This window comes from Dipodomys spectabilis, unplaced genomic scaffold, assembly GCF_019054845.1.
Source record: "Dipodomys spectabilis isolate Male_0828 unplaced genomic scaffold, ASM1905484v1 ptg000096l, whole genome shotgun sequence".
NCBI classification, from domain to species: Eukaryota; Metazoa; Chordata; class Mammalia; order Rodentia; family Heteromyidae; genus Dipodomys; species Dipodomys spectabilis.
This window is the reverse complement of record NW_024870773.1, coordinates 1,003,043-1,024,805: the sequence shown is the minus strand read 5'-3', so window position 1 is coordinate 1,024,805 and position 21,763 is coordinate 1,003,043. Positions and strand designations below refer to the sequence as shown.

At 53.6% G+C, this 21,763-nt stretch overlaps 1 protein-coding gene across 1 annotated transcript in view; it reads left to right on the top strand.

Moving 5' to 3' along the window:
• The first annotated feature begins 510 nt into the window (after nucleotides 1–510).
• The window catches only part of Slc35f3 (solute carrier family 35 member F3), a 140,021-nt gene continuing 118,768 nt past the window's right edge, over nucleotides 511–21,763 (top strand). The window contains exons 1-2 of the mRNA XM_042686146.1: nucleotides 511–563; nucleotides 784–1,010. Of these exons, the coding sequence (XP_042542080.1) occupies nucleotides 511–563; nucleotides 784–1,010 (280 nt within the window). The remainder of the gene's footprint in view (nucleotides 564–783; nucleotides 1,011–21,763) is intronic.

Sequence of the window (21,763 nt, the reverse complement as noted above, 5' to 3'; positions counted from 1 at the left end):
CGGGGAGCGGGGAGCGGGGCCGGGCGCGGAGCGGAGCCGGGCGGGGAGCGGGGCCGGGCTCAGAGCGCGGAGCAGAGCCGAGCGGGGGACAGGGCCGGGCTCGGAGCACGGAGCGGGACGCAGCGCCCCCGCCTGGCCGGTGCTCCGACCCGGCCCCTCCCCGCCCGCCAGGTGCCTCGCCGCCGCCGCGCGGAGCAGAGTCGGATCAGAGCAGAGCTGAGCGGATCTTGGGGCTGGGCGGGACGTGGTCTCCCGATCCCCGCGCCCCGGCTCCCCGCGCCCTCCCAATCCCCGCGTCCCGGCTCCCCGCGCCCCGGCTCCCCGCGCCCTCGCGATCCCGCGCCCGCTGCGCTGGGCGCTCGGCGCTCGGCGCTCGGGGCTCTGGGGCTGGGTGGGCGCCGCGGACCCGCTGGGCGTCTCCGCGAGGAGGCGCGCTCGGGCGGGCGGCCCCTTGGCGGGCGCCCCGGCCCCGACCCGGGCCCCGCGCCACCTCCACCGCCGACGTCGCCTATGGGGATCCGAGAGTTTCCAGGCGGCGCGCCCCGGGGCAAGGGCATCGCCACGTGAGTGCCGCGGGCCGGGGTCGGGGAGCGGGAGTCGGGGTGCGGGGGTCGGAGGGCGGGGGTCGGGGACGCGCGGGCCGCCGGGACGGGAGCCGGGACTGAGCCCGGAAGGTCGCCGCCGGGCCGGGGCCTCCGCCCCAGGGACGCGCGGCCCCGGGGATTGGCGGCGTCCTCCCGCGCCCCCGCCCGGTCCGCGCCTCACCGCGGCCCCGTCCCGCAGCGGCATGCGGAGGTCCCCGGACGTCAGCCCGCGGAGGCTGTCGGACATCAGCCCCCAGCTGCGCCAGCTCAAGTACCTGGCCGTGGACGAGGCTATCAAGGAGGACCTGCGCTGGTCGCGCTCCGTGGAGGACCTGAGCGCGCCCGCGGGGCTCTCGTCCATCGAGGAGCGCATCCTGCGCATCACCGGCTACTACGGCTACCAGCCCTGGGCAGCCCGCTGCACACGTAAGGCCGCGCCCGCCCCGCGCGCACGCGCGCACACACACGGGCACACACGCACTCACACGCACTCACACAGGGCACACGCGCGTGCAGTGCGAACATGCGCGTGCACACATGGACACATGCTCACACACGGGCACAACACACGCGCGTGCACACGTGCAAACGCCTGCTCGCACGCATGTGCACACACACGGGCACTCACACGTGCACTCACACGTGCACTCAGGGCACACGCACACACTCGCGCGCATGTGCAAACACGCACAGGCACACACGGGCGCACACGGGCACACTGACGGGGCCTCTCCCTGCCCCGACCCCCTGGGTTCAGCGTCGGTCCAGCCTCCTGTGAACCCCTCGCGGCTGGGGGCCCACAGCAGCGTCTCCCACCAGGCTAGCCCTCCGCCTCCTTCCTAGGACTCCAGCGGTGAGCGCTGTGGGGCTGTCTGGGGTCCGGATGTGTGGTATGGCTCACACCCTGCTAGAATGGCGGAGGAGGCAGGCTTAGGGTATGGCCGTTTCCCAGGCGTGGGGGGCCATTGCTCCTGGCATCCGCCCTCGCTTTGCCTCCCCGGCTTTGCGCTTCCCTAGGAATGGTTCTAGAAACTGGCACAAGTACCCCGGAGTGCGGCCCAGGCCGGTAGGTGCTTGCAGGGGTCTCAGCTGGTGGGCTGTGGAGTTAGTCACACAGATATCACCTGGGCTGACTTAGTGGAGATTTCTCCTGCTGCCTTTGGAAGGCAGGGCTGGCCACCACAAAGCAGAGGTTTGGTGATGGAGGGGCTCCTGGCTGTAGCTGGATGCAGAGGAAGGCCCTGTGGGTTGCAGCTTCTGTCCATGTAGGAGGTGGGTCAGGCCCCAGGCTCATTCATTTGTTAGGAAAGACTGGACTTACAGCTGAGTGCCTCTGGTGTTTTTCTTGCTTTCAAGGCAACATCACTTACGGGTCTCCAGGCACAAAGATTGCGCTTTTGTACCATAGTCACATTGACTCCTGAAAGTCTGCAGCCTGCATTTAAGTGATTTCCTAAACCTTCAGGAACAGGACCTAAGGTCAGCAGTGGTGAGCTAGAGGTCAGCAGGACAGCGGCCAGCTTGGTAGTCTTTGTTTGCTAGAAAAAGAATCATGGTGTGGATGTTCAGTTTTCCTGCTGTGAGTTGTCTTTCCTGGACTGTGGTGATTGCATTTAACTCAGAACAAACCTTTCAGATTACTTTTGAAAGCAGAAGAAACAAGGGACCATATTCTCTTTGGGAGTTGAATAGTGTTGCTGAGTGTAAGATGGAAAAGAATAGAAACTCTCAGAAAACCAGTTTTCTCCTAGGTATGGCCAGGGTACCACTCCATTTTGATATCTGGAGTTTGAATTTCACTGAGAACAAAGTAAGTCTCAGTCTCTTTCCATTCTCTGCTTTCTTTATAACTTAGGAATATGATTTTTCAAAAAACAAACCCCAAACTCACAGGCTTTGTATGTGGCATCTTCTGTGAGTCCCAGATGCTGTCAGAAGGCTTGTCTTTGTAATTCTGTTTGTGCCCAGCTCTGTGGGAAGAGAACTACCAAGGTTTGTAATTCTGGCTGCTGGAGGGTCACCAGGCCTCCGGGACCATGTTTAGAGCATACTTTATCATTAAGACCAGGGAAAGGTGCGTGACAAATGAGCTGCTGTGCTATCAGCAAGATTTTTAAGCTCCCTCTGCTCCAGGCCTCTCTGTAGGGATAAATAGCTGCAAAAACAGGATGACAACTGTGAGCATGTGGATAAAATCCTTCAATGCCACCCACTCTGGTCCTGTGAGGATTCTTCTGTGTTCCAAGGTATTTTCCCTGCTCCTAAAATGCTGTAGGTGACAACTGACATTTTGATGAATTAATTTGGTTTTAAGTTTAAATTTAGAGACACTCATGTTTTATTCATGGAGCAGAAGAGGTTTTAGGGCAGTGCTCGAGCCATTTGCCATCTTCCCCCAACTAAGAAAACAGGGCCAAGCTCATCCATCTGCAAGGAGGTCTGGTACTCATTTCTTACTGCTTGTTCTTAATAATCAAACCACACACATACACACACACACACACACACACACACACACACACACACACATGCACATGCACGGGTACGTGTGTGCATGCACGTATGGGAAGACAAGCAATTGCAGCAGGAAAAGTTGTGCTTGTGGTCTCCAGGGCAGGGGTCCTAACCATAGTTGTCACCTTTTAGTTATCCTGCATGTAGTTGATTAGTGAGAATGCTGGTCACCATTTCCAGACTAAGTTTGGGGACTACCAGACACTGTGTAGTGGCTGAGATCATCTAAGTGAGCAACTATGAACTGTGTTGGCGTCATGTCTGGATAAATGAAGTCTTTGTGCAGAAACGATCTTTGCTCACTGGTGAGAATCAGGAAGCCCGCAGGCATGAGCGGGCTGTATCCCCGACTCTCATAATGCTTAGTTCCGGTCTTCAGGCTCTCCATTGAGTGTTCTCAAACTAAATGGCATGCTGCTGTTCTGCGAGCACCTGTCAGCCATGGGGACAGCCCTACAGTCCCTACAGCTGTGCAGATCTGGATCAGTAACCACAGCCCAGAAGTGGCGATGCTAGTGCCCAGTCATGCTCAGTAAATACCAGCTGAATGGATGGACACTGCTTGAGCTCCGGTCTCTGGAGCCGTGGACCTTTGACCGTCTCTCTTTGCGATTCACATCACTACGTCTTTATGTTCTCTGTGCTTAGTTTAGATGGCTTCCTTCCTTCCTTCCTGACTAACTAGAATGGAATTCCTGATAAGTTTTAGGGTAGCCCAGCACCCTGAACCGCAGCACTGCTGGCACTCTGTGTAGAGGCTGGGGAGGGGGCATGGTCTTCCTGTTGGCTGTGCCACTGGACTGTGCCATATGCCCAGGCAGCTGGTGGCCACCCCGGAGGGGCAGTGTTGACCCCTGCAGCCACTGATGTCACAGTGCACAGTTCTGTGTGACCCTGAGAATGCCAAAGGTCAGGGCAGCAGCTCGGAAGTGACCCTCAGTGAGAGACGGGTGACCGGGTTGCCAATGTTTGTTCTAGAGCAGAGCTTGGCAAAAGTACTATAAGTACCATGGAGCTTAGACAGGAGCGTGAGCACTTTGAGCCTGGTAGGCCAAGGGGTAAAGATGGCGCAGCCTTCAAACAGTGGCCTGGGCCATGAACACGGATGTTTCTCTTGCGTGGTTTCGAGCAGTTTTAGCTGATGCTGTTGGAGATGGGGGAAGTACATCGTGCACCCACAAGATTTGCACTGGGGAAGTGATGGCTGTTTTGGGTTCAGAGATGGAAGCTGTTCTGTGCAACTTCTCAGAACCCCTTCTGGGGTTGACAAATGCATTTCTGTGGCATTTAGCTTTTCTCCCTGTCAAGCTGCTGTGCATCTTCGCCAAGGCCTGACAAGATCAGAATCGATGAGAGGTCATTTGTGTCCTTCTCCACCATCTGCCCAGAGCTATGGAGTCTCACAGACGTTTGTCAGTGTCCTGGAAATTCCCTTCACAGTCATCAGGACAAAGGTGTGTCTTGATGTCTGCCATTTTACTCTGTTCTTTTTTTTTTCTTAAGAAATATAACCACTTTATTTTCAATTGCTGTGAAACAGGACCTGTGTTTTCAAAACATGATTGCAATGATGATGTCACGGGGAAAACACTTTTCACATGCCACATGGAGCGTGGTACATCGACATGCAGCCCTGGGGGTGACTTCAAGCCCTTGCCCCTCTCTCATTCTTTAAGAAATGGATCAAGAGGTAGCTCGAAGCCTGTGCAAATGCAGAACCCCGAGCAAGACATTCAAGGGCTTGTCCAGACACTTGGACTTTGCCAGCCTTCCATCTTATTAAATATTCATCACAAAGGTTTCGCAGAGGTCGATCTGACTTTATGCAGCGTGGTTTTAAAGTCAGCATCAATAAGATATAAGCCAGGAGAAGTTATTTGTCATGTTCTGTGCCAGTACCGAGGCTTGAACTCAGCACCTCCCGCTCCCCTCGGGTTTTTTCACTCAAGGCGGGCACACGCACGCTGGAACCACAGCCCCACTGGGAGTCCGTTGTGCAAGGCAACATGCAGCCCAGCGCTGCACATGTGTCTGTGGGCCTGAGTCACCAGCAGCCTCGTAGTTAGCTGGTTCTCTGACAGCACACTGAGGAGTCTCAGGGTGGGGGCTGGAAGGAGGAAGTAGGGAGCATGTTTCACTGGTAGCTACCACTGTGCATGCATGTGGACAGCCCATGGACCGGGCATGGGCTTCCAACCATGCCGAAGGAAGTTCCAGACTCTCCTCACTGAGGACGGGTTCATCTGGAGATGATTTTTGAGGCAGATGAACAAGTGACCTCCGCTGTGAATGCGCCCTCATTGGCTCACCTGGCCATCTTTCGTCTTCCATTCACGTATTCAGTCATGAACAAGTCTACTGCTCCACAAAATGGATGGTGCCACTTCTGTTTGCTAGGAAGTTACAGTGTGGGGAGATCACACACACACACACACACACACACACACACACACACACACACACACACATACACACACACACACACACACACACACACACACACACACACACATCGGCTCCTAAGCTACGTCAGCCTCATTCATACCTTTCTGGTTTGAGGCCCTCCCGTGAATCCATGCCATCTGTATCTTTGGTCCTTCTCTTTCTAGACATCTTGGTGGTAACCTGGGCCAACAATGACCTTTCACAGCCTCTGCTGCTGGAGTTAGAGTTTGACTTCTTCATCTGCTATAACTGGGGCATGAAGTACTTTTTAATTTTCCTTTGAAATGACGCAGCCATGAAGATATTTGATGGGCCTACGGAGAGCCAAGCTTCTAAACGAACACATTTCTTCCCCAGTGTGTTATGCTGCGGGCGTTTTGTCTTTCCAGCTCTGAAGGACGCTTGCCTGAGACTTTCCTTCTTCTCTGATGAGGGGCCTGGCAGAAATAGCACGGACTAGAGTTGAGAGACGCAGGTAGAGCTCCCCCCTGCGCCTGCTCCCTTGCCTTATGCCTGCTCTGCCCTGTGGAGTCTCCCCGGCTTCTGGGAAGTGATCCTCGGAAGCCACTCTCTTGGCCATTGGGCACAAGAGCACTAGCTTCCGGTTCCCATAAGTAGAAGAGGCGTTGCTTTACCTTCTCATATGAATATGAAGCAAAACATCCTGTTACCTTCCCTCCCTCCCGTTGCTGATGGAAAGACCTGGAGTTTTGGCTGGCAGTTGCTTGCTTTCATTCGTCCTGCGGTCACTTCTCTGTGTGTGCTCAGTGCTGTGGCCAGGTCACGGGACAGGCCGAGGCTGGGTGTTGGTGGACATTCCCTCCCACGGCCTCGCCTCCTGATTTGTGACCTGTTTCCTTGGCCCTCACCCCTTTTCTCCGTTAGAGTGAGGGCGCAGTGCTGCTGGGGGGACATTGGCTCCTCGTGATCACCAGGCAGTCTGGGCCTCTGGGATGGACACCAGGGTGCCAGGCTTCTCGATGCCTTTCAGGCTGGTGAGGCTGTCCCGGGAGAGTGGGGCACCTCTTCGGTCACGGCATCTGTATCTTTGTGGCCTACGGTATAAGGGAAGGTGGCTTCATGTGCTTTGCATGAGGAGTGATGAGACCGTGGGCCCCGGAGTCCTGGCAGGCTGATGCCTGTCCACGCCTGCCGCCGCACACCATGCTCAGCTGGGAGACCGCATCCAGACCGGATCCCGGGGCGTGTTCCAATGAGTGAATTGTTCTCTCTGGCTGAGCGGCTCGTGGACTGAGGCACAGCGTGGCACGCTCAGACAGGAAAAGGGGTTCTCAGAAGTTAAGAAAACCAGAGTGCAAAAGTTGAAGCTCACAGATGGTCCTTTCCTCCAATCTTCAGACACCTTTCAATGTTGAAATTACGATATCAGATTTAAATGATGCAAAGGGTAATGACAAAGTTTCCTCTACAACTTCTAACACTCCTCCTAGGTGTGACCAGTGTTTATAAATGGGTGTGGTATGGGCTGGCCTGTTTTACTATGGGAATTTACATTCAAGCATTCACACGTGTATTTCTTGATAGGATCGGATCAAAGTTTTCACATTATTTTGCAGCTTGCTTTGTTTTTGCTTAATTATACAAGTGATAGGCTATGGTTATCTGGTTTTGTCTGTCATGGATCTAATTGCACACACGTAGTATTGCTTTCAATGTAATATTGCTTTCAACATCTTTCAATGCCAGAGTCATCATTAAGTTGTGGGGTGACGTGTCAGCACAGGAATGTAGGACTTCCTTCTGTTTAACTCTCTCAACTTGAGAGGCGAAAACACAGGGAAATGCTCCAGCGTACACAGCACATGGAGAAAGACCAGGAATGAAACAAAATGGAAATGGTTCTGCCACCCCCCTCGCCCCGTCCCGCAGCTGTCCTGCTCTAGCTACTGTGTCCTTAATCCCCATCTTGCTAAAGGGGGCTCTGTTTGCAGCCTGGGGGGTGACCCAATCTGCAGGCCGCTCCTAAGCCTAGTCCTTCCTCTGAGACTCACTCAAGAAATGGTAATCCAAGTAATTATACTTCTGATGAAAGTAGACTTACCTCCCCAAATACATTGGTTGCAGTGTGTTTCCCTGTCTGTGTTGTACTGCCATTTCTTTAAGCCTGCTGCTGCTGGGGACAATGTGGTTGTCTCCAGGTTTTGAATGGTATGCCTGGTACGTGCCAGGGTGGGTTTCCATGGCATGAACAGCTCACAGGTGGTGTAACCAAGTGAACACCAGGAAGATGACAGGTGTCTGATGAAGGTGGGAATTGAGGAGAGGGGCATGGACAATTGATAGTGGAAGTGGGGGGCAGGTGTAGTTACAACATGCACTGTACATGTGTGGAAATGGAAGTAGGAAACCCCAGGGAGACGGATGGGGTCGGAGGGAGAATGAGGGAAGGGGTGACCCAGATCAAGGCTCATTGTGCACATTAATGTACATAAAGGGAGACTTCTGTGCGACTGTTTGAAAATAACGAACAGCAGAGGAAAGCAACAACCACCCTTGTACGTTCATCACAAGGTTTTTGTGAGGTAGATTGTCAGCATGTGATTTGTCTAGGGGGGAATGCATATTATACTATTAATAAGGTAGTCAGTGCATATTGTACTGTTGATAAGTAGTCTCTCTACAAAATGCCCTGCAGCAAGGATACTCCCATTCTAACACTTGGCCACTGTGCAAGAGACATCTAGCTCCTCGGGTGTTGGATAGGCACAGACCTATCATTCATTTTCTCCCACTTGTGATCACTAAGAATCCCTTCCTTGCTGGCCTGCTGAGCTTACATTTATGGTTGGCAGCGGGGCAGCAGGGGTCCTTTTCCATCCACTGAATACTGGCAGCGGAGGTGCCGAGGTCCTGTGAGCATGCCCATCTCTCCTTTCTGTACCTGTGGTGTTTGTGCCCCTATGGGAATCTATTGGTACTTCAGGTATTCTACCCAGGACATTAAGCCCCTTTTCTAGAAATCCATTTTATCTGAGCTGAGGTAGTCTTTATTTGGAGCTTTGCACTGGACCACATGTCTGATTCATTACCTTGTGGCTGATTTGCTGGACAGAGTTGGAGGATGTGTCTTTAAAGCTACTGGAGCACAGCTGTCATTACATGATCACAGGGGGGAAACCTCCAGAAAGGCAAGAAAACCTCCAGAAAGTCATGGAAACCTCCAGAAAGGCAGGGGCAGCTCGCCCGCCTCTACCGAGGCCCTTAGAGCATCGCTGACCCATGGGCTGGGCCCAGGCCTCGTTCGTGGCATCCATCACCAAAAAATGAGATGAAGTTGTAAGAGATTTTAAAAACCAGGTAGACACCCCAGTAGTCGCTGTAACTCCACGGCAGTGACACCAGGATCCACCCTGGTGGCGTCCACAGGGCTTCTGCTGGCTGTGTTTCTCCCACAGCTCTTTTCAAGGAATGCCCCTTCCCTTAGTGTTCCTCAGAGATGCTCCTTGGAAGTAGTTTGACTTGATCACCCTTGCAGCTGATTTTGTTTTGATTAGTTCCATTGAGTTGTCACTTTGTAATACCATGTGTGTGAGAGAGAAAGAAAGAGAGAGAGAGAGACAGACAGAGACAGAGACAGAGACTGAGAAAGAGAGACAGAATGGGCTGGGAGGGTGGCTCAGTGGTAGAGCGCTTGCCTTGCACGCATGAGGCCCTGGGTTTGATTCCTCAGTACCACATAAGCAGAAAAAAAAAGCCAGAAGTGGCACTGTGGCTCAAGAGGTAGAGTGCTAGCCTTGAGCTGAAGAGCTGAGGGACAGCACCCAGGCCCAGAGTTCAGGCCCCATGACCGGACCCCCCCCCCAAAAAAAAGAGAGACAAAGAATCTCAACTCACCATGCTCGAGCTCCCTATCCTCCAGCCAAGCCTCCCCTATGTTGGGATGGCAGGTGCACACTGTACACTGCACCATGGAGACCTGACCGATGCCCAGTGCCCGCACACACACTGTCTGAAGCTTGATGAGAATGACAGGCAGAGCCTTTGGAGCCATCACCTCAGTCAGGCACTATACCTGGGCAGCATGGCCCCCAGCAGGCTCCTCGCGCCTCCTGGCTTTTGTTTCATTGCAAAACCCCATGGCACAAGCTCTGCTCTCTTGTGTTTAAGTGCAAATGCGGAGTTGCTCATCACAGGTCCTGTGTTGTACGGCAATCAGAACGTATTAGCATGGGAGCACCGAGCTGCCCTCTGCATCCATGAGTTTGGCCACTTTCCATCTCCCGGGTAGACAGAGTCACACAGTACTGGTCCTTGCGGGCATGACATTTCAGGCCTTGTAATGTCCTGTAGGTTCACAGATGTTCTCAAACAGCAAGATTTCCTGTTATTCATAACAGTCTAGATATGGATACAACCCAGAGTCGGTATCCCAATGAGCAGACACTAGGTTTTGTGTTAGGAAATCGCCAAATGCCATCTTGCAATTCTGGTAATGACGCATTCTGTTCACTATGTCCTGTGCCACTGAAAGCACACCCTTGCTCTAAAATAAGAAGACAGCTGGCTGTGCTGAACTTCTCACAGTGGTCTATAGCTTGCCTTCAATTACAAAGGGAATTTGGGGATTTTTCAGGGGGAAAAGTAGAACATCACCTTGGTCATAAATTTTTTCAACTTGAAAACTAAGATTCTACCTGACTTTCCTATAGTCTCATATAGTCTTCATTATTCTGTACCTTACAGTTCAGGCAACCAATATACAAGTTGTGTTTTATTAGTGAGACATGAGTAGATTTGGTTGGTGTATGTATGTGTCATTTTCCAGGTATCATGTCTACTGACTTTTCACTTCTTTTCGTCTCTGCTGCGTAATGCTGCCTCCCTGATATAAAGTCTGGAGGCCTGAGGATGCCTGGCTCACCAAAGGGTGGCAGGGCTGGCACCGAGGCAGGATAGACTCCCGTTACCATGATGACAATGACCCTCACATCTACCAAACCCGCAGCGTGGTGGTGGTCAGTTTCTAAAACAGTGTTCCTGCTTCTCGTATGCCTCCCCCCCACCCCCATGGCTCCCAGGAAACACAGGGAAAGGGATGGCCCTGGTGCTGATGGCAGCGAGGAGATGAAGACTACAGAAGTGTGCCCTATGCCCTCTTCCTGAAACACAGGGATGCTACTGGCCCAGAGATTGTAAAACTGGCTGTGTGGTGAGGGATGGGCCCGCTGCTAGGACCTTAGAGGAAGCAGGACTGTGGCTGCGTTCCTTTTAGTTAAGTGGCACCATAGGACTCGCCTGGTGCTGCTTCCCGGACCCCAGCCGTCGAAGGTCCCTGGCACTCTGTCCCTGGAGCATCTCCCAAAGGAAAGATCGCCTCAGTGGGCTTTGTTTTCTTGCTCCATAAAAACCAGGATATGTGTTTAAGTCACATGTCCAGAAATCCCCGGCAGAGCCAGCTGACATGACATGACGTCATTGCAAGTGGCCTAGAATTCTGTCTGGACCTTCTACTAGAGTAGAAATCAAAATTAAGAGAATATACCATCGGGGCAACGTACAAAAGGAAGAAGAAGGAAGGAAGGAAGGAAGGAAGGAAGGAGAGAGGCAATATGGCAAGAGGAGGAAAGAGGATACTAAGCATGCGTGGCGCAGGCAGCCAAGTGTTCAGAGTAGAATTGCTGACACCTTCTCTCTCATTAGTGTGAAACAATTATTATGACTCACTTAGTATGCTTTCTGATGTCACGTTTTTGGGTGAATCTTGCAGAACAGCTTACCTAAGGCCAAGTCCTTTGCTGGTGGCCCTGCGTGGCCCTGGGCCTGGTGATCCAGGACACTCCACCCCAAGGTGCTCTGTGGGGGAAGAGCATGCATGCTGTGTGAGGATGAGGTCACCGTGGGACGTGTCCCCATGTCCCCCAACACCGATGGCTGGCAGTGCACGCTCACCCAGAGCTGGCGGTGAGATCTGACGCAGGGACATTTCTGCCACCACCACACCACGTTCCTTCCCCTTTGATTGATTTTACACCTGCAAAATGGAGCCGTGGATAATGTACTAAGCAAATAAGTTTTCAAATGTCACCTAGAGAGAAGCAAAGTACACAATCGAAGTGGTTCTTGGGCAAGAATAATTTTCACTCCACCAAACATCTCTCATTCCGTGGTGTGGGGTCTGGAATCCCCCACTAACCTGTGCTATACTGCTTTGTGTGGGCTCCTAGGTCCCGGGCAAAGGAAACATTGCTCTTTGTCTCATTCTAATAAAAGAGACAGTAGAAACTCAGTTATAGCAGACACCAGCATTTGGCTTCAATTTTGGTAGGGAGATGAGGGCGGGGTGGGGGGCGGGGTGTCCAGGGCAGGTGTCCCTTTCAGGACATCAGCAATGAAACCAAGGCCCGTGCATGGCAGTGGCTGCTAGCTCTGGCTCTGGTACCATGGAGAGGGCCTGGAGCTCTTCAAGAGATGGTTAAAAATTTAGATTTCTGGGTTTAAAAAGAAGTGCTCAAATTTTAATACCTGCAAGGAATTCAAGTTTGAAGAAGGTGCTTTTCAAAGGAACATTCTGTGCCCTGGAAGCTCTGGGGCCTGGGCTCCAGATTTCCAAGGATTGAAAAGTCTGCTCCAGCCTCACACACACCTAATCATGGAAAAGGGGCTCCTCCATTGGCTGTGGCTTGAGTGGGGACGTGTGGAGTGCCAGCACATTTCCCACAGGCTTATGCCCAGGCTCCCTGGGAAGAGCTGAGAGAAGCGTGCTGCGGGGATGGAAGGGAGGAGAGAGGAAATGCATACCCATGCATGGCTCATGGAGGGAGAGGCAGCGCGGCTTTGCAGGCCATTATTGAAGCCTCCCCTCCTCCAGCACCTTCTTTGGTTCTGGGGAGACCCCGGGGCTCCACCTGGCCCTCTGGGGTCTGCGATTGGGGGTTCTGTTTTCCCAAGCAAGCGGGCAGGGCACTGTAGTAGCTCAGCCCCAGGACAAAACTTAGGAGGTGGGAGCAGAGGTGAGGCGGGGAGAGGGGTTGTTGCCAGGCGGGGCTTCCTCGCATGGACACCGGCTCAGCACCTCTCCCGCCATCCCCCTCATAGGGGAACTGAGGGCAGAGAAGTGGCCGCAAGAAATCTTGTAGAAGTGGTGGTGCTTATGGACTGTGACCCGTGGTTGTCATGGCAAAGGTGAAGGAGGCCCCGGTGATGGACTGGGAGAGGACGAGCCCAGAGCCCTCTTATTTCCCAGGGGTGGAGGGCTCTGTAGGACCCAAGATGGCTCAACTGAGTGGCCGGCGAGAATGTCTGCAGGACTTGGCTGTCAGCAGAGCAAGCCACCAGCCACAGGGGAGGCTGCAGAGAAGCTGCTGGGAGAGGACCCCTCCGGTTCTCCAGCCATTGCCCGCACCTGTCACCCCCGGTCTTTGGGCAGCGTGGGCTGCGTTACTGGCAGCCTGTGTGATGCCCGAGGCTTGAGTAGATCTCTGGGACCCTCATCGCTGAGGAGAGGTCAGGATTGCAGGAGCCCACTCTGGGCTGGGGTCAGGATGTCAGGTTTCCTGCTCTGTGCTGGGGTGGGGATGGCGGGCCCCTGTTAGTCTCCCAGACACCTCTGCATGGTGTCCAGGAAGCCCAGGGCATGGGTGTGGGGATGTAGAGGACAGGCTTCTGTTTGTACCCTATTGATCTGTTCTCAGAAGGAAAGCCATTGGGGGAGGAAGAAAGAATGAGGCAGAACATGATCTGAGCAGTGTTGCAGCTCTCCCTCCCTCCCCCCTCCCTCCCTTGAGCCCTTCCAGAATTCCTCCTCCCCATGTTACTTAGACTTTTCATCACCAGGACGGTTATGGAGAGGAGGACTGAAAAGGAGGGAGGATTATTCACAGCTCACAGCAGTGGGAGCTTGGGGCAGAGGCTGCTCACCTCGGACTGGCCAGGGACAGAGGCAGACGGGCAAGGGGCCCTTCCTGGCCAGCGGGAAAGCTGTGGGTTTCAGAGTGGAACGTCACTCTCCCACCATCCCCGCCGCAGGGACGGCCAGCTTTCTGCCATGTGGGTCCTGCCTGTGTGTGTCCTTCCCTTGTCCTGCCCGTCTGTGTGTGTCCTGTCGGTGTTTGTCCTGCCTGTGTCCTACCCGTGTGCCAGCATCCTGCCGAGACTCTCCCGGTCCTTTCCCTCATCGTCCCGCTCCCGAGCTTCCTGGAGTGAACAGAACATTCTCGGTGGCACCTTTGACCCTTCCAACCTTGAGGACTGGCTTGGTGGGCTCTGTGTGCTGTTTTTGTCCCTGTGTTCCCAGCGCCCCCCTTTCCACAGGGCCCCCTGGCCCTGTACCATTCATCAGTGGTACGTTTTCTATTCGTTTGGGGAATTGGGGATTTTAACTCTTCATTTCACCCCAAATGGAGTCCTTTCCTTTTTGTTGCCTTTGAATGATTTCCAAGAAGATAAGGGGAAAATATTGACTTTCTGCCACCATCTTTAAAATGGAAGACTTTGACCTTCAGCCTGCCGGTGACGCATAACCATGAAAATGCTTGAATAATGGAGCAATATGAAAAGAGAACTTGGAAATTAGTACTGCGGCTAGAAGGAAGGCTGAGTTCAAAACAGGAGAAGATTAGAGTCTGGGTCGGGGCAGGGAGAGGGGGGTTACACTGGAAACTTATGATGCTAGCCAAGTGGGAGAAAATGACCTGAAATAGCCCCGGAGTAGCTACTGGTGATCAGATTCCAAAGGAAGAAAAGATGGAAGAAGGAAACATCAATAATTCCTGAAAGTGTTGAGACTTAGGGGTGGTTTGCATTTTAAACTTAAGTGGGGTACGGCTTAATAGAGCTGTAGAACAGCTGCAGGGACTTGGCCGAAGCTTGATACCTCAGATAAGGGAAATAATTGTACTCTCAAGAGCTAGCTTGAAGGTTAGTGTGAAGGCGGTTATGGTGGAGCTCTGTGCAGTTGTCTTCAAGTGACAGACTGCGGCCACGAGCGGAGAGTTCTGCCTGCCCTTCAGTCCTCATTTCAGAGAAGAGGAGTTGCATGGACATCCGTCACAGCTCTGCTAGCTCTGCCAGCCCGGGATGAGAGGATGTGCCCGCTGCCTGTGCTACTGTCTTGGCTGGCAGCACCTGTCTGGCAGAAGCCAAGTGCAGGAAGGGGCAGAGAGGAGAGGAAAGGAGAGGGGAGGGGTCAACTATGTGGCACAGGCAGAAGCCATGCATGGTTTCATGGCATAGAAAGGAGAGAGTTTGGAGCCATGATGTTTACAGAGTGGGTAGAGAGACAAAGACCTGGCTGAGAATCCAGCCCAGGAGGCAGGGAAGGTGCTAGTGGGGTGTGTGGCCCACAGGAAATGTGAGCCACACCGGCAGGGGTTCCACGGCAGGAGGTTGTAGCTGCATTGTGGAAGGCAGCCCTCGATGACAGACCCCAAGGCCACCGGTCATCCACCCCGTCCAATGTGGCAAACCCCACTCTGGGCTCTTTTGAAAGAAAGATGATGAGGTTCTGACAAGGTTGGAGGCTCTGAAGTTGGGTGAGGACCAAGAGCCGTGTCAGAGGAGAACACCAACAGGAATTGCAGAGAGGCTCAGAAGACAGAAGAACCATGGTGCCGACCCGTGTTCCCGCCTGCCCCACGGGGCAGCAGCCTGGACTCTGAGCATCCTTTGACGCTAAGAGAATAGAACCCTGGTATGGGCTGGTGCCAGCGTGGGGCAGTGCCCGTGGAGGAGCCCCTCAAAGGGCATGAAGGGCCCCCAGAGTCAGACACGGATGCTGATGTCCATCCACAGACACACCAGGCTTTGCACACGGCTCCGCTGTATGTTGAGGGTGGACCGCGGCTTGAACTCAAGGCCTGACACGTAATTCGAGTACTTGCTCAACAGCTGGAGCACTCAGCTTTTCCAGTAGAGAGGATGAAAGAACTAAGCCATTTGTACCCGCTTCCTAGTCCTTTCTTAACAGGAGAGAAAGCATCCTTATCTGTTGCAGCCAGGATAGAGAAGGGCTGTTGGCAGCGGAATTCATTTTGAATGGAGACAGCTACACTATTCTGAATTGATGGGAGAGATTTAAATTCCATCAAGGCTTTTCTATGGATTCAGACTTCACCACAGAGCACGTCTCTCCTTCCTCCTCTCAGAGCCTGCTCCTCCTCCCTGCCACCTCACGCCCTGGGCTGGTGTGTGTCTCCACCAGCTCTCTGGTGACTTCGATTTGCCCTTCTGCCACTGAGACCCAGGTGTGGTTTCCTCTGTGACATTAGGGGGGCTGTGGTCAACTGTATACCTATGGTGAGCCATGGATCTGGCACAGGACCTCGGCTCTGCCCTTCCCACCCCTCCTCCAGCTGTGCTGGTCCAGGCTCCTGCCACCTCTTTCCTGCACTGCCTGGGATATCCCGGCCTCTGCAGAGAGGAAACCCGGCTCCTCCCTCTCTCCTGAAAAGCCTCATGAATCTGTAGCCACTTGGTTTAAAAGCTAAAAGTTCAGTGTGACATTTCCTATTGCCCTGGAATTGGTGACAGCGTTGACATGCTAAAGAAAGTTCCAGAATTGTCCCCTCTCCCTTGACTTTCCCCACTATCCAGAGGTGCAACCAATCAGGTGTCAGCAGCAGTCCGGCCGCAACTGGGCTCTGTGGCTCCAGTTCTCATAGGGGAGGCCTGGCAGGTGGATGGTGGCAGGTGGACAGTGGGGGGTAGAGAGTAGAGGGTGGACCGTGGCAGATGGGCGGTGGAGGGTGGGTAGTGCCGGGTGGATGGTGGGTTTCCCCTTGGAGTGAGGCTACATTTGTGCTGAGACCTGTGTTCTCTCTGTCTCCCTCCCTCTGGTACTTCCTCCTCCCTCTGGTACCAGAGGAGAGGAGAGGAGAGGAGCAGCCACAGAGGCAGCGTGCACATCTGCTGGGCACTGGACCTCCGTCGGGGCAGAAAGACAGGCAGCATTGGCAGTGGGGGGGCCGCTGGAGTAGCCTGTGTGGGTGGCTGGAGCTGAGGTTTCCCACACAGAGTAGGTGGAGGTGACCATCTGGCTAGTACCCAAATGCTGGGTGGGGGAGTCAGCACTGCCCAGCGGAGGCAGCGGTGCACAGCAGGTTCCCATGGAGTGACAAGCCTCTGCTCCTCTGACCTCGCTTCTCCCTCTTCCACCTGGCGACCCCTAAGAGAGACTAGCAGGAGGACAAGGAAGAGCCCCACCGCAGGCTGCCACCCCCCAGGCCACAGCCCAGCCCCTCAGCGCAGGAGCCTCTGCATACTGACATGAAATAGTTTGGAAACAGAGGCTAAGTGGCACAGAAGAGCATGGTGGCCAGAAAGGGCCAGGAGGGGCACCACTCTGCCGTCCGAGCCTGTGGGACAGGCTCTCTGATCCACACCCCTCCCCAACTCACCCCCTTTCTCTTCTTTCGGGATTCCCTGGTATTCAACATTACATGGTTTCCTGCATGTTTCATTTCCATAGGTCTGAAACCACCCACGCTAAAGTGGAGTGGCCCAAATGCCACAGAGGCTGTGGGCTGGCTGGACGCGGTGGCGCCTCTCTCCTGGGCTTGTGGTCAAGGGAAGGCCAGCGCTGAGCGCTCCGTGATTGTGTCAGATGACTGCACCGTCATCCTTGGGTCAGTACCTTGCATAGCACAGGTGTTGCCTTGTGGCTCCCAGGGGGAGGAGAGGAAGTGACCTCCAGGAGGCTGAGGCAGAAGCAGGCACTGCACCGGGGGGTTCTGTGTATTGCTGCCTTCCCACACTGGGCCATGGTGGCCAGACCCTGCTGGTCATGAGCCTGTGCCGGTGCCACTGTTAGCCCCCTGAGTGACCTCGGAACAGCGTGGACTGATCAGCACCTTCAGAGTGTACTTGCTCTTCCTAGTGGGCAGGAGTCCCCTACAAGTCTCTCTCTCTTTGGCCGCCGCCTCCTCCTCCTCCTCCTCCTCCTGGAAGGACAGGTGGATACACAGAGGCAGGGTAATAAATGTTCATTAAATAAACGAATGAACCAATCCATTCATTCCTGAGCGAGCGGCTGACCCTCAGCAGGAAGTCTGTAGTCTTTTTCAAGAGAGGACAAGCCTCACGGCAGAAGTATGAGTGTGTGGTGAGTGGAGATGAGGGGAAGTGTTTTCAGAATTCCACAGTCAGGCTGCTGCTTGTCTCGTCCCAATTGCTGGCTATACCACAGGCCTCAGTCCAAGTTCACCCTGTGGACTTTGTAGGAGGCAGAGGTAAAACTTGGCTCTGAGTGGAAGAATGCAGAAGAAAAGCCGGAGGAAGTTATTTCGACCTTGCTGGAGTTGTGCTCGACCTTTTGCAGACGTGAGCTGCCGCTCCCAGCCATCCCCTTTTTCCATGGTGGAAAATAAGAAAACTGTTCAAGCCACTATCTGTGCTGTTGCCCCTTTCCTTTTCAAACCATACACAAGACTGGGTACCTCAGAAAAGAACAAATAATGCAAGCACTCTGGGATCCTCCAGGGATGTGATTAATTTTCCACGCCTGATACCCCCAGAGTCCTGGCAAGGCAGGAAGTGTTCCAGTTGCTGATGGAGTAGATTTGAGTGACATTTGCATTTGTGACTAACTCGGGAGCTGCTTCTAATCGTTTAACTCGTTCTCAGATACACAGCAGTGCACAGCGGCCCTGGATTAAAGTTACTGATCACTGACTTGGTTGTTTTATTTTTCTTTAAAAAAGACGGCAGCTTAGGTTTATCTGTAGTTCCAGGAATGAATACTGGGACAGCCAGATATTTGAGAATACTTAACGGCTTTTTGCCTGCACTACAGCAGCTCCAGAAATCAAGAGAAGCAATAAGTGTGCACACTAGAAGTCTCACCCAATGGCCTTTCATTTCCTCTGAGCCTTAGGGAAGAGAGATGTGGAACATTAGCAGTACACAGTATTGAAGAAGGGGGGAAAAGGCATATTTTAAAATAACAGGTCACACCAGGAAACAAAGGGAATTCTGTGATTAGATCCCCGTACGTGACCTGTCTGCCTCTCAAACCTTAAGATGGGAAGCTGTGTGAACAATGCACCTTGAATCCCTTGCTGGAGTGCTGTCCCCGGTTCTGAGTTTTAGCGGAGCCCCAAGGAGCTTAGGGGAGCTGACCAGGATGGCCTGGCGGGGCGGCTTGGCGGACTCCAGTGGACCCCTGGGTCCGTCTGTGTGGGGGGGGCCTGGGCGGCCTCCTCCCTTCTTCAGGTCATTGTATGTTTCCATTCTCTTGCTTTTCGCAGACTCATCTCTGGGGCTAGGACTGAACATGATTGTCGATTGTTGAGATCTAGATCATAGATGTGGTCTGTCCTTGGCTAGTGTGTGTGTGGGGGTGGGGGAAAAAGGCTTGCAAGTAAGCACACTCCCCTTGGTCTGAAGGTGTGGCAATTAAGCAGTGGTCTCTGTTTCCCTTCTCTTGCAATGCCAAACTCTGCTTGTCTTTCCGGGCAGCTCACCCTATGTCTTTTGAAACATGGGGTTTAGCCTTAGAGAAGTCCTTACAGATTGTCATCTGGCTCTGTGTCCCGCTGAGCAAAGATCTTTTCTCTACGTGGTGGCAGATGGCTGTCCCCGCTCACCGGATACCCACTGAGGAGCGAGCTCGTTCTGTTCCAGCCCAGCCCGTCCAGCTGTCTGGTGGTGCTAGGTGTCAGCCCACCTCCTTGGGTTAGATCAGTTCTCATCCTTCCCTGGCACATGCCTCTCATATAAATCCCACCCGTGTTGCCATTAACACGCCATCTCCTCAAGGAAGGTGACAGGAAGGAGCCCCAGCCCAGCCTCCCTGGAATGGCCACGGCGAGACCCTTGGAGATGGGCTGCTTCCAGAGTTCTAAATTCCTTTGGCCTCTACCTCTGCTCTCCGCACCTCAGCTGCATCCTGCACAGGAGCTCTTCGTCTCCATGCCCAGCCCAAACAACTACATGGAGGTGGGCGCCCTCCCCAGACCGTGCTGAGCCTAGGGGTGTCACAGACTCCAGACTGCCTGTGCATTCTGGGGTGCAGGGTGTTTGTGAGACAGGAAAGACGCCCCAGATCTTCCTTCAAACAGCCCCTGGCGGCCTGTGAGGCTTCTGGTTCATGTTGGCTGGCTGTGGATAGGACAGCTGAAATAAAAGCCAGGAAGGACCCCGGATGTGTACAGAGTGACATGTGGGTCCTGAGAGGAAAAAGACAGAAGGGGAGTGTGACTTGTAAGTCCTTCCTCTTGTCTACCTTCTGCTTGCGAGTGCTGATTGCTGTCTCTCATACCGCTGTCTCTTCCCAGGCTCTTCACCCTGTTCTGGGGACCGAGTGTCTGGTCACAAGGCAGCTACCCAGGCCCCACCTGCACTTGCTAGGAATGCAGCCCTTAAACCCACACCTCCCCATCTCTGGCTGGCTGGCTTTCAGACTCCCTCCCCCCGGTCCCCCAACCTTGCAGACAGACCTGTCTCCTCCCAGGAGGCCAGCAGCCCTGCTTCCTGCCAGGGGACTGCTCCCTGGAGGGCCCCGTGCTTCTGTGGAAACTTGGTGTGTCTAAACCAGGCGGAGATGGCGCCTAACTCAGAGCAAGGAAGCAAACAGCTGCAGGTGTGGGGATCAGAGGAGCCAGTGGTGTTGCACAGGACAGAGCCGTGTGTGACCAGAGAGCCATTTCTGAAGGCACTCATTCACGTATTAATTCACCCATTCATTCACTGTGAGGGGGCGAGCAATCCACAGCACCTCTGTTCCATGTAGAAGTAGAATGTCCGAACATTGACACAATCTGTATTTACACTGTGCAGAAACCAAACAATTGCTAACCTTTCCATTTCCTGTATTTCCTCACAGATACTGTTTTGTGAAAAGCCTAAGGCTTATATAACATGGATTTGTACATTGGCTTCACTTTGACTTCATTTTATAAGCAGTGTTTATCTCTCCTGACCTGTGCTTTGAGACCGTGATGTTGTTTTGGTTTGTTGCCTTGCGTACACTATGATAGAGTAGGCTTACCCGAGCCTCTTATTTCCAGTTGTCTTATAAGTAATGATGTAATGATCGCTGTTTTCAAGGTCCTCTGGGCACACAGAAGTTCCTCTGGAACTTCTGCTGTTTGCTAGTGCTGAAAAATTGAGCCCCGTGGAATCTCGGTTGCTCACAGGCTCCTCATGCACGTTCGCTGGTGAACTGGATGGAGCTTTTTGGCAACTTGCAAGGAAACTCCGCGTTGGTGCACCAGTACTGTGTCCAGTGAATTTTTTTCGTGTGTATTTTCTGCCTGGACGTGTGGCTTCACTCAGCATTTCTAAAGGAGCCGGTGCAATGACAGTTCACCTTTGAGCATGTGGAATCCACCATCTCAGACAGCCTAAGCTTCCTTTTCTCCTCTCCTGTCACCAGGCTGGTCCTCTCTACTGTGGAGAGCTTCAGGGAGGCCGTTGACTTCTGTAACACAGGCATTTCCTGCTGAGCTATTTGGGGAAGTGAAGGTGCGGACTCTGTGCAGGGTGGGGCTGGATCAGTGCGCATTGCCGCATGTCAAAGGCAGTCATGCCCACCACCCGGCGCTGCCCCTTGTCTGCACATGTCTCTGTCTCTAGGCAGCTGGAGACACTCCAGGTCTTCTAGTACCAGGTCAGTGGATGTCCACAGTGGCCCATGTCCAGGATCAGTGTTTCTCTACTCAGAACAGGTTGAGGGACTTGCCATCATTTCTGTTTAGCTGTAGGGGTTCAAGCTTCCAGGTGTCTCTGGACAGGCCCTCCTAGCTTGCTGAGGACTGACTTACTCACTGTACATTCCCTGAGGCCAGGACTATAAACCTGCCTGGGACCAGACAACTCTGAACCCTTTCGTGGTTGAAGGGTTGAAGTCACCTTGCTGGTCTTCCTTGAGGGACTCACGTGTGCCCACTCCTGGGGTTTCTTTGGAAAAGAGCACTCACCCATCTCAAACTGGTGATTTTCTTTTTTTTGGGGGGGGGGGTCCGGTCGTGGGGCCTGAACTCTGGGCCTGGGCGCTGTCCCTCAGCTCTTCAGCTCAAGGCAAGTGCTCTACCACTTGAGCCACAGCGCCACTTCCGGCTTTTTTCTTTTTGCTTACGTGGTGTTGAGGAATCGAACCCAGGGCCTCAGGTATGCAAGGCAAGCGCTCTACCACTGAGCCACCTTCCCAGCCCCAAACTGGTGATTTTCTGAGCTGCAGAAATCCTTCCTTCTCACCAGCTCATTGTGGCATGGGTGGTGTTAGAACCTTAGGAGGAACGCCCTTGTGTTCTGGCTCCCTTGTA